At 33.6% G+C, this 12957-nt stretch overlaps 1 protein-coding gene across 1 annotated transcript in view; it reads left to right on the forward strand.

Annotated features, from left to right (window-relative positions):
* Nucleotides 1–12957, forward strand: part of SLC35A3 (solute carrier family 35 member A3) — a 46448-nt gene that overhangs the window by 23617 nt on the left and 9874 nt on the right. The window contains exons 2-7 of the mRNA XM_036851499.1: nt 1889–2093; nt 4842–4996; nt 5074–5196; nt 6824–6995; nt 10777–10895; nt 12480–12613. Coding sequence (XP_036707394.1) covers nt 1907–2093; nt 4842–4996; nt 5074–5196; nt 6824–6995; nt 10777–10895; nt 12480–12613 — 890 coding nt within the window. The 5' untranslated portion in view covers nt 1889–1906. The remainder of the gene's footprint in view (nt 1–1888; nt 2094–4841; nt 4997–5073; nt 5197–6823; nt 6996–10776; nt 10896–12479; nt 12614–12957) is intronic.

Below are 12957 nucleotides of genomic sequence, written 5' to 3' on the forward strand. Positions count from 1 at the left end.
GGGCTCTAGAGTGCAGGCTTAGTATTTGTGGCACACAGGCTTAGTTGCTCCGCAGCATGTGGGATCTTCCCGGACCAGGGTTCGAACCCGTGTCCCCTGCCATTGGCAGGCGGATTCATAACCACTGCACCACCAGGGAAGTCCCTGTTCTGGACTTCATTCTATCCCATTGACCTATTCTTTTGTCCTTATGTCAATATCAGTCTTAATTATTAGGGCTTTATAGTAAGTCTGGAATGTCAGTAGTTTAACTCCTTCCACTTTATTCTTCCTTTTCAAAATTGTTTTGCTGGTCTAGGTCCTTTGTATTTTCCTATAAATTTTAAAATCGATATCAATTTCTACCAAAAAAAACCTTCAGAGATTTTGTTTGAGATTGAATCTTTAGATAAATTTGAAGCAAAGGATGTGACCTGGGTTGGAGAGGCAGTTGACTGATCATGCACACTACATTAAGTCCTTCCTTGAAGGAGGATCTTAGTGGAGCATCTCCAAGTCTACAGAGTTACAGTGGTTGATAGTGTTGTTCAAATCTTCAATATTCTTACTGGGTTTTGTGTGTGTGTATATTCTATCAGTTACTGGGAAAGGTGGGTTAAAATCTCATATTCTGACTGGATTTACCTGTTTTTCCTTTTAGTTCTGTAAGTTTTTGCTTTATGTATTTTGAAGCTATGTTATTAGCACATATACATTTATAATGGTTGTATCTTCCTGATGTGTTGATTCTTTTATCATTACAAAGTGTCCTTTAATTCTAAAAATAATTCTTGTGTAATCTGTTTTGCCTGATATTAATCTAACCCCTCCAACTTTCTCATAGTTATTTTCCTCATGGCTTTTATCATTTTCCACCCTTTTACTTTTTAACATATTTGTATCTTCATATTTAAAGTGAGTTTCTTAGAGTTAATATTAAATTGCTTTAGAAAAAATACAGAAACTTTGCTACTTTTATTATTGGGGGAAGCCAGGTGGAGGGTAAATGAGAACTCCTGTACTATTTTTTTAAACTATGTAAGTCTAAAATTATTTCAAGAATGTTTATAATTGCCTGTTGGTTGGTGCATTTTTGTAGTAACTTCTCTAAAATTCTTGTCTGATAATTCCAACATCTGTATCAACTATGTGTTGTTGTCCTTTGATTGTCCTTATTCATCCTAGTTGAGATTTTTTTTTCTGTCTTTTGGAATGATGAGTATACTCATTTTGGATTGTATCCTGGACGTTTTGAGTGTTATGAGACCTTGGTTCCTACTTAAATCGTCTATATTAGTAGGCAGCCACTGGAGAGGGAGGAATGGTGCTGCATCTTCGCTGACATTCCCCTTATATAGGGCAGGAACGGTTGGCAGGGCTCTGCCCCCATAGTCTTTGTGGCTGCATCCTGGTGGGGGATGGGAGGGCCACCACCTCTGTTGTCATTTGTGCAGGGTTGGGATGGTCAGCAAGGTTCTGCCCCACAGATTATACAGCACTCATTTGGGAGGGTTGCATCCTTCAGGGCTGCTGTCTTCCCAGTCCTTTGGTTGGAGACAGTGGGTTTTTTCTTATGGCTTTTTTGTTGTTGACCTACACCTGTTGGTGGTTCCAGGTTGTAAACTGCTGTCACACCCAGGGTGAGATACATGAATGGCAAATCTCAAGATTTTTTAATCACTCAAGACCTGCAGTCTCTAGCCAGTTTGTCTTATTTTTGTCACCTTTTCAGAGTCTCCTTGTAGTTGCTTTGTCTTTGGTCCAAGGTTTATAGTTGTAATTAGCAGGAAGAGTAAGATGCAGTGCACTTAATTTATCTTGTTTGGAACCAGACATCTCTTACTGGTATTTAAAATATTTATAATTTCTGTATTTTCTGTTTATTTGCCCTGTGTATTTTGTTTTTCAGGCAAATGAAGATAAAACAATGTCAGCCAACCTAAAATACCTTTCCTTGGGAATTTTGGTCTTTCAGACTACCAGTCTGGTTCTAACGATGCGTTATTCTAGGACTTTAAAAGAGGAGGGGCCTCGTTATCTGTCATCTACAGCCGTGGTTGTTGCTGAACTTTTGAAGATAATGGCCTGCATTTTATTAGTCTACAAAGACAGCAGTAGGTATCTAGGTTTTTTAAGTCATTGCAATTTATTTAATTATTTTGGAGTTATTCACATGTGATATATATATATATAGTATATATGTATAGGTACTTATATATGACATATATATATATTATATATAGGTAACTACACATTTGAACACTTGCATTATTTAAGAACATTTCAATTTTCATTTTATTAAGATGGTTTTAGTCTAGTAATAAAGGTATTTTATTCATATCTATGTTATGATTCATGTCCTCTGGTTAATGCTGTAAATATGAAACAAAGTTTCTTGCATTTATAATAATTTGAGAGTAAGTAATTTAGAGGAGTAATAATTTTTTTACTAAAGTCAAGGCTTTTTTATTTTATTTGCTGCATGATTAGTCCAGCAGTGACTAATTTGATATAGTTTTTTTTAAAAATATCTTTATTGAGGGAATTCCCTGGTGGTCCAGTGGTTAGGGCTCCATGTGGTTAGATTATTTGGGGGTACATTAAAATGAAAAACAGACTTTTCTCATGTTTTTATATATCAAACCAAATGAGAAGACAAGCAACAGATTGAGAGAAGGTATTTACATCACAGGTAATCACTAATAATTAATATCCAGAATGTACAAAGAACTCCCACAACTCAATAAGAAAAAGATAAGAAACTCAACAAAAAAGGGACAAAAGATATAAATAGGCAACTCACAGAAGAGAAAACCTGAGTGGCCAATCAATGTATAAAAAGATGTTCAACCTCTCTAGGAATCAGAGAAATCAAATTAAAGCCACAAGACTCAATTCCACTACCCTCATACTGCTAATGAGAAAAATATGTGACAGCATCAATTATTTAAAATTTTAATTTTAAAGATGAGCTAATATTTTATATTTTTTCTGCTAAAACTAAAAAAAATCTTTTGGTAATTTTTGTTTTACTTACATAATTTTTTTACCATTATTTTAGTCAGGAAAGGCTGACTATCAAGTAGCATTCTTTAGTTATTTTCATTTTGTAAACTAAACTGTAAATCAACTATACTCCCAATAAAAATTAATTTAAAAAAAGGTATTTTCATTTTAAAACGTTTCATAAAGTTTGCAAGTTTTTTTATCATCACCTTTTTTGACCATGATTCTTTCTTTCTTTCTTTCTTTATTTATGGCTGTGTTGGGTCTTCGTTTCTGTGCGAGGGCTTTCTCTAGTTGCGGCAAGTGGGGGCCACTCTTCATCGCGGTGCGCGGGCCTCTCATTATCGCGGCCTCTCTTGTTGCGGAGCACAGGCTGCAGACGCGCAGGCTCAGTAATTGTGGCTCACGGGCCTAGCTGCTCCACGGCATGTGGGATCTTCCCAAACCAGGGCTCGAACCCGTGTCCCCTGCATTGGCAGGCGGATTCTCAACCACTGTGCCACCAGGGAAGCCCAAGTTTGCAAGTTTTATGTTGGGAGAGAAAATCATCTGTGAAGTGTATTGTTGGTAAGGTGGTAGGGTTCCTTAGAATTTCTCCTTTCTTTGGTGGTTTATGTATCTCTGAAAGTTCTTTGGGCATTTTTTTGTGATTGATACTGTGGGTTGGCTAGCTCAGAGTCCATTTTTAACTCCTTTCTCCCTTTCTTATCTCTAATGTGGAGAATATAAAAGAAAAGAATTGATTTTCTAGCTCCCTTGTAGCAGGGGGTAGTCATGCAACACACAGTCTTGGTCAGTAAGAGGGAAGAAGATGCCTACTAGGCCACTGTTTCCTCCTCTTCTTTCTTCCTTCCGGAAAGAAGAACCAGAGGTGCATCAGTCAGTTGGTAACCTGTTGCAAAAAATCACGTAGACAATACATGAAAAGCATGAAAATAAAAAGCCAATATATATACAGAGAGAACTAGGTCCCTGATGTCATCACGGAGCTGCTGTAGCAGCTTTTGACCTGGACTCATGACATGTGAGACAAATCCCTGTGGGTTTGAGCCACTGTTGGTTGGGTTTTCTGTTGTTTGAGCCAAACCCACTTCCTGGTATCCTTCTTTTCATGATTAAAGTCTTCATAATTATTAATTGGCATTAATGGCTGATGATAAAATACATTATAAAATACGAAGTATCAATATTATAATATTGCTATGATAAAGTAAGAATACTTGGTTGACAAGTTAATACTTTGAGGTTTTGGTTATCATAAATACATATGTATATATATAATCAATTTGATTTATTTCCCAATGAAAAAAATATATATATAAAGATAATGCTCTTCTTAATATGCTACCTTATAATATTTAGTATTAGCATCATTAAAGGTATAGGTATACCTTATTTTATTGCAGATATTGTGTTTTTTACAAATTTAAGATTTGTGGCAACCCTCCATTGTCAGATGATGGTGAGTATTTTTTAGCAATAAAGTATTTTTTAATTAAGGTATGCACATTGTTTTTTTTAGACATAATCTTATTGCACAGTTAAGAGACTACAGTAAAGTATAAACATAACTTTTATATGCACTGAGAAACCAAAAAAATTCTTGTGACTCACTTTATTGTGATATTCACTTTATGGCAGTGGTCTGGAAATGAACCTGCAATATCTCTGAGGTACGTCTGTATATTTTAGACCTAAAAGGATCTTAACATGTAGCCAAATTTCCTTTTTTTTTTTTTTTTCCCTTTTTTTTTTTTTCCCATTTTTTTACAGGTGAAAAAACTGAGGACTTGAGAGTATGTAACTTATTTGGAGTTACTTAATTACTGATTTTGCCCATTTCATGTTTTTTCTAGAATGTAGTCTAAGAGCACTGAATCGAATATTACATGATGAAATTCTTAATAAACCTATGGAAACACTTAAACTTGCTATTCCATCAGGGATATATACTCTTCAGAATAATTTACTCTATGTGGCCCTGTCAAATCTAGATGCAGCTACTTATCAGGTATTTAAAATACATTTCTAGTAGTGTTTCTAAGAAAGAAAGAAAGAAACAATAATATTAGCTGTTTTCTCTTTCAGGTCACGTATCAGTTGAAAATTCTTACGACTGCATTATTTTCTGTGTCGATGCTTAGTAAAAAATTAGGTGTGTACCAGTGGCTCTCCCTAGTAATTTTGATGACAGGAGTTGCTTTTGTACAGGTAACTATTCAAGATAAGTATAACTTTTACTTTTATCACAGTTTCAAACCTCATTTTGGAGAATATGGTTCTGTTATTTGTTGAAGAAAATTAATGCTTATTCTCACAACTGACATTTTTTGAGGGCTTCCTTTGAGCAAGATACTACATTGGGACTGTAAATGACACAAAGAAGTAAAATCAAATTATCTGACGTAAAGAAATGAACAGTCTATTTAGGGAAATAAGACACTGTAGGTAAAACAAAGCTGATTTTTACTGAGTGTCTGGACATTTGAGATCAACCATTCCCTTCCTGTTGTCTCTCAGCTTCCCTGATACCACTCGCTCCTGGTTCTTTTCACGTCTTTCTAATGATTCCTTCTTGGTTTCCTTCCTGGGGTCCTCTTCCTTGATATTCCCATTAGATATTGTGTTGTTGATAGGCTTGTTATTTCTCTTAAATTATGTCCTTAGTTTTGGAGATTTCATTCTTTCTGAAGGTTTTTACTAACACACGTGCTTATAGCTTCTTGGTCTGTGTCATCAGCTCTGGTTATCACCTCTAGTTTCAGATTTATATATCTAAAAGCACATTGGACATCTTTGTTTGGTTGTTCAATAGGCCTTATAAACTCAGTGTATCCAAAGCTATACTTTACCTTTTCCCCACCAAACCTGTTCTGTTTTTTCCAGTCATGATTTACTTAGCCTGAGAGTTGTCCTAGACTCTTCCTTTAGCCTGTACATCCAGTCAATCACTAAGACTTTCTGATTCTGCTTTCTAATACTTCTTGATTCTGTCCTTGTCTGTCTCTACTAACACTTCCCCATTTCATGCCTTCTTTGTGTCTCAAGTAATCTTTTGCCTCCTAATTGATTTTTTTTTTTATTTTTAACTTCTGTCTTACAATTCAGCCTCCACTTAGTCACCACTGTGGTCTATCTAAAAGAAATCCAATCATGTCAATCTCCTGCCGTCCAAAGCCCCCCTCCCCTACAATCACTTTCCTCAGAGTGTGGTATGTATATTTTGAATAAATATTTCTAATAGTTATTTAAGTGGTTATTAGAAAAATATAATTGGCATATCAAATCCATATTTTCATAGATCCTGCTTAAGGTAAGGTAAAGTCGGTATTCAGTTTTTAAAAGTGAGGTATTTTAAATTAAAATATCAAGTAATTAATAGTTTAGGGAGAACATACATTTGACAAAAACCATGAAGATGATAGGGAAATAAGTGAAGTTTTAGGAACACTGATCTACAGAATAAAGCTCAGAATGGTTAGCATGAAATGGACCTTCCATAATGAAACAACAGCTCCATACTCATTTTTGCTGCTCCAACACTTCACACTCTGAATTTCTACAACTGAACTGCTTGCGGAGGCTATTTTGTGCATCTGTGCGTTTATTATACTCTTTCTCTCTTTTAGGGTATTTTTGAAATTATAAATTATAACAGTAATATCACTATGGGAAAAAAAAAATGATTCTAAGTTTTTCTTTCAAAAGCTCTCCTCTGCAATCCCCAAGAATGGTATTGGTTGCATTTTTACCTTAAGGTCTAAGAGTGGACTCTAAATATGTATTTTGTAAAATATTATAGGAATTAAACTTCAGTTTTGTTTTTCTTTTTGTTCAGTGGCCCTCAGATTCTCAAGAGCTTAATTCGAAGGAACTTTCAGCTGGCTCACAATTCGTAGGCCTCATGGCAGTTCTCACAGCATGTTTTTCAAGTGGCTTTGCTGGGGTTTACTTTGAGAAAATCTTAAAAGAAACCAAACAATCAGTGTGGATAAGAAACATTCAACTTGGTAAGTTTTAAATGTTTTCTAATATTATTTGTAAAGGATTATATTGTTATGTTTAAAGATTTCTATGTTTTTCTGATTTTTTAAAAATTTTTTGGCCACGCCGTACAGCATGTGGGATCTTAGTTCCCCAACCAGGGATTGAACCTGTGCCCCCTGCATTGGGAGCACAGCGTCTTAACCACTGGACCGCCAGGGAAGTCCTATGTGTCTTTAATTAAATAAACCTTTTATAAAAGCTGCTGTTGATGCAAATATCTGGCAGGGTTTTTGCCTTTTGAAAAACTATTTTAAATGAATGTCTTTTATTCAAGAATATGGAATTCTAGGTCCGTGCTCATAAGAGTATATGAAGCCTGTTTCTGTCCTCACCATTTGGAGCCTTTGTCTTTGGTTGCTATGTTTTCCACAGATGTTGCAAATAACTTACATATTTTCCTCCTGGAAAAAGAGATTAAGATAGCAAATTTAATTATATGATACAGTGTTATCAGCTACAGTCACCATGTTGTATATCAAATCACCACAATGTACACTTCAAATGTCTTAGAATTTTACTTATCAATTATACCTCAATAAAGCTGAAAAAAATAGATACTTAAATGGAGGAAGTTTGAAATGAAGAAATTTTTGTCTCTTTAAAATCTTACTATGCTTTTTTATTTCAAGTTGTTACATTTTAGCTTTTAAATACTACAGCATTTTTCTAACTGAAGGTGAAGTTTAAAAGAAAAAAGAGATTGAGAGATTGCCTTTGAATAGATATTTAAACTATTTGTATACAGTATTGTAACATTTAACTCCTCATACAAAGATTTCAGAATTTAGTATTCTTGTCATATTATTCATTTTGGAAGATGCTACATGTGAGAAGCAGCTCAATTGCAAATCAACATGTTCTGTTTTAAGCCTCTGTCCCTGTGACTTTGGAGCTCACCTTTGAAACCATTGTTTTTTTCTTTGAAGCCACTGTTTTTTTCTTCACATCAGCTTAATAGCTATACCATGTTTCATGATGGCAGTCATAACAGGCCCTTCCAGGCCCTATACAGTGAATTGTCTGTAATCCTAATGGCCTGTATTTTAAGACAAACCTTCAAAATTTGATTAAAGTCCATCCTTTCAGCTGTTTTCACATAATATGATAACAAACAGACTGAACCTTCATTTTATCACACAGTATTTATTTGTTTCTCTGCAAAATTTGTAGAAATGTGTTGTGTGTGGTTTTTTTTTTTTTTAAGAACTTCAAGGTAAATATTTTTGAAAACAAAATTAAATTAGCTTCCCTTTGTTCAGTTTGTCTAGAAGGCAAGTTCAGACTTGAAAAGTATTCACCATTTCAGAAAGAGTGTATCTATAGCATAGTGGTTAAGAACTCTTGGTTTGGTAGTCTGACCACTCAAATCCTGATTTTATTACCTACCATGTGTGTGGCATTACAGAACTTACTTAACCTTCCTCTCTGCTTCCTCATCTATAAAATATACTTAATTATGGTACTTATTTCATATGTTGCTATGAGGATTAAATGAGAGAATACATGTAAAATGTTTAGAATAAAGTGCCTTGTGCTTTATTAGTGCCTAAGCACTTATGTCAGCTATTTACATTAATATGCAAATATCAGAAAAGAAAGAAATATTCAGGTTTGTATGAGTTGCCCCAAATTTTCTCGATTATAAGATAAAAATGAAAGGTCAGAATTCATGATTCTGTGGTATTACATGGATTCCTTGGTTTGACCTCATAACACAATCTACTGGTAATGGTAATAACTCAGAGTTCTGAAAAGGATACATAAATAAGTTATAGATAACTCGAGATTACAAAAACAAAACAATGTATAGAAGTTTTCAAACATCAACGGTCAAAGATTAGCTAATTGATAAGATACAATATTAGCCACAGAATGGAGAAACAGGAACTCTTGTTACCTAAGGTTGCTAGGAGTACAGTCTTCCCTTGGTATCTGTGGGGGATTGGTTCCAGGACCGCCGTGGATGATCAAGTCCCTTGTATAAAATGGTGTATAGTGTTTGCATATAACTTATGCAATCTTCTCATATACACTGAATCATCTCTAGATTATTTATAATACCTAATACAGTGTAAATGCTTTGTAAATAAGTTGCTGTGCCGGCAAATTCAAGTTTTGTTTTTTGGAACTTTCTGGAATTTTTTTTTTTACATTTTTGGTTCATGGATGGTTGAATCTGTGGATGCAAAACCTGTGAATATGGAGGGCCAACTGGTAGACTGATGTAACCTTATTGGATCTCAATTTGGGAATATATAACAAAATTTTAAATAAATTACAGCTTTAATGTGAAAATTCCATGTCTGGATAAGAATTTATCCTACAGATATAAATATTTATACAAGAGCACAAAGATAAATGTCCAAGTTTATTCATTTCAGCATTGGTTACAATTGTAAAAGATAGAAAACATTTAGAATACTGGTTAAATAAATTATCAATACAATTAAATGGTGTAGTGGTTAAGATCATAGACTTCAAAACCACTCTGCCTGGATTAAAATTTTGAATCCATCACTAACCAGCAACATGAATTTGGGCAAGTTTATTTAACCTCTCTTTGCTTCAGTTTCTTCATCTGTAAAATGAGCTAGAAGTGTCTACCTCATAGGGTTGTTATGAGTTAACATACATAAAGCACTTAGTACATTTCGTTGCATGTGGCGTTATATGTGTATTTCGTACTATTATTGTCCGTACGATGGAATATTATACAACTGATAGAAAGAATGCAGTAGATCTGTACATACTGACATGTGTGTACTCTTCTGTACTCTATACATTTTTTGTAATTATCAAGTGTTATTTTTATAATTAAAAAAGAAATGAATAATACCCTTGGAAGTGTTTATTTTTGTGATTTTGTATTATGCCAGTATTATTTTCATGTTCTAAATTAGACATATTAAAATGATAGAGTTGGCATAAATAAAAAGAAAGAACATTTCACATCCCTTTTAGTTCTTTTTCACTGTGGAATACTTTGATTAGTTGTGGCTTTATAAAAAATTGCTTTACCCTGCAATCTTTGCATATCTTACCACAGACTGCCCCAAAGAGATGACCCCTGTAGTATCCATTTCTTTATTCATAGTTTAGGATTGCTCCAGGAAATCTTAGATCCAGTAGTCATGTGATAAGCTCTGTGGTAGAAGTAAGGGATTCAGCAGTGAATAAGACACATTTCAGGCTCTCACTGAGCTGACTTTCCCTAACAGTGAGACTTCAATAACAACATTCTGATGTTGCCTATGGCTGAGGGTTTCTTAGCTCTAATTTTTTGTTTATTAATTATTGTACATCCAAAATTTCTAAATAAAGGAAAATGCTGGACCACATACCTGAGCTATTATATCTGCATGTATGAATGTGAATATATGAAAATCTAGATCTAGTAAATAGGAAGATATAAGATACAATGAAAACACCAAAAGTGAGCATTTTACAAATATTTGAATGGGACAGCCATTTAGTTCTGGAATGTATACATTATATTTTTTCAGTCCTCCAAAGTTGGTAATCTCTGTTCTTTTTTATATTTCCATGTCTTTTTATTACAGTCATAACATAGTACTAAGTATACTTTTCTTAAGTTTATATAATTATACAAGTAAAAAAATTTTAAAGTAGTCTAATTTTATCAAAAAGGAAAAGTTAAGTTTAAAATTATTTGGAATGTTAATGGAAAAATATCTCTCCAGACAAACTAAATGATGTATGACATAGACTTTACTTTTTTTTTAGGTTTCTTTGGGAGTATATTTGGATTAATGGGTGTATATGTTTATGATGGAGAACTGGTATCAAAGAATGGATTTTTTCAGGGGTATAACCGGCTGACCTGGATAGTTATTGTTCTTCAGGTAAAGCATTTAAAGTCTTACATTTATGCTAATAAATTTTATTTTAATATAGAGAATCAAGGTAGCTATGATATACTGATATGAGGAAAAAGGGTCCCTCCTATCAGTACTCTCATTATCTCTAGTTTATTCAGGGAAGTTAAAATAGAACTGATCTAAATGCCGTAATGAAAACTTATTTGAAAATGAATCATGGATGAACTTTATGGTATTTAAATTTAACATAACGAAAATGCAAGTTTAAGAATAAAAGAGTTGAAAGCTGAGGACAAATATAACTTGTAATTTTTCTACTGTTCTGATCATTTTACAGGAAGTCTGTGGTCAGCTATTTCAGGCTCCAGAAGCAGATCTAGATATTTAAATCTGTAACAGTTTATAGTTTATATTTTGGTTACATATTGGAGTATTCCTATTAAATTACCTCGGCTTATAACTTGAAATTATTCAAGGGTTGAGTAATTTCGTCTTCAAAAAATACTTACTGAGTACTCTGGAGGATACAAAAATGAAGATAGAAGTCTCTGTCTTCACAAAGCCTTTCTCTAGAGGTATTTGAAGCTGTAAGAAACAAGGTCCCTCAGGGAGGATGGGTGAAGGTGGCAAAGTATAGTTGTGTTTTGAAAGCAGGAAGGATACTTCTATTTTTAATATAGGAGAAAAGGAGACAAGGGTAAGTGAAAATTCAGAGAAAATTTGAGGTGGAGATAGGGTAAGTCAGGAGAGTTTATGTAGATGGCTTTTATCCTATCAAGGAGGGAAGCTCTCTTTCCTTAAGAGGGGGCTAAAGACTTGAGAAAAATTTAAAAGGTTTGGTACAGTTGGTATGAGGGAGTAAATAGAGGAATGAGAACACTGCTAAGAAATACCAGGACTCAAACATCAATTTGTAGTGAGCTCACTTGGCATAATTTGTGACTTTCTCTCATAAAGCTTCTACCATTTGAAGACGTGCAGTGAAAGTGGGTAACCCAGACTTGGGAGCTGATATGTAGGGTTTGGTAGAAAACAAAACTATGAGATATGGTAAAACTTTGTTATTTAAGTAGCCACAATTTGGAATTTGAGAGGGATTTGGTAGAAAGTTCTTCACTCTCAAAGAGAATGATTAAAGTGCTTTAGGAAGAGTAATCTGACAGCAATGAAAGGTAGATTAGAATGGGAAGAAACTAGAGGAAGAAATCGAAGTTGGCTATTAAAAGGCTAGTAAAATAACTTTCAAGTTACAGTTTATTTTTAATCAAAAGTAAAAATATTTCACTAATCAGTGTGTCCAATTTTCCCACATTTGTCTGAACAAGTGATGTTTAATTACTAAATTGGATGAGGATAGATGTTATGAGGGTCAAACTCCATTGTAACAAACTGCAGATTATGCTGGTAGTTATTTTATCAGATACCTTTTGAAATAAGGGGGCTATTGAACAAAACCTAGAAGTCCATTTGTTATGAGATGTTTAATAAAAATCACTTACTTTAATGGGATTAGATTATAGGACAAAGCCTAAAGCTTCATTGAGATTGTTTTGAAAAGCAGTTTTATATATGTTTAATTTTTAAAATAATCTTTTAAAACTTCTGCAGGCACTGGGAGGCCTTGTAATAGCTGCTGTTATTAAGTATGCAGATAACATTTTAAAAGGATTTGCAACCTCTCTGTCCATAATATTATCAACACTGATATCTTATTTTTGGCTACAAGATTTCGTACCAACCAGGTAGTGTATTCTTTTCTATTTCTTTAAATTTCCAAAAGTATATAGAAAAATAAGAGTCCTTCATAAGATCTAATCTGAAAAATTTTGTTCTATTACAACTTTCAAAGAAATATAGTAAGATTCATTTAACTATCTTTTTAAAAAGATTTCAAACTAAATGCATGAAAGAAAATCTAACACTGGAAAGCAATTTATACAGTTTGGCTGGCTAGAATTTTCCCAATGGATCTGAATAGGTTTTTCCCCCCAAAGTTAAAAGTCATATTTTTAAAAGTTAATAAGTCATAAAAGTCATAAAATAAGTCATATAATTACATTTTTAAAAAAATATTTATTTATTTATT

The sequence above is a fragment of the Balaenoptera musculus genome, chromosome 1, assembly GCF_009873245.2.
Source record: "Balaenoptera musculus isolate JJ_BM4_2016_0621 chromosome 1, mBalMus1.pri.v3, whole genome shotgun sequence".
NCBI classification, from domain to species: Eukaryota; Metazoa; Chordata; class Mammalia; order Artiodactyla; family Balaenopteridae; genus Balaenoptera; species Balaenoptera musculus.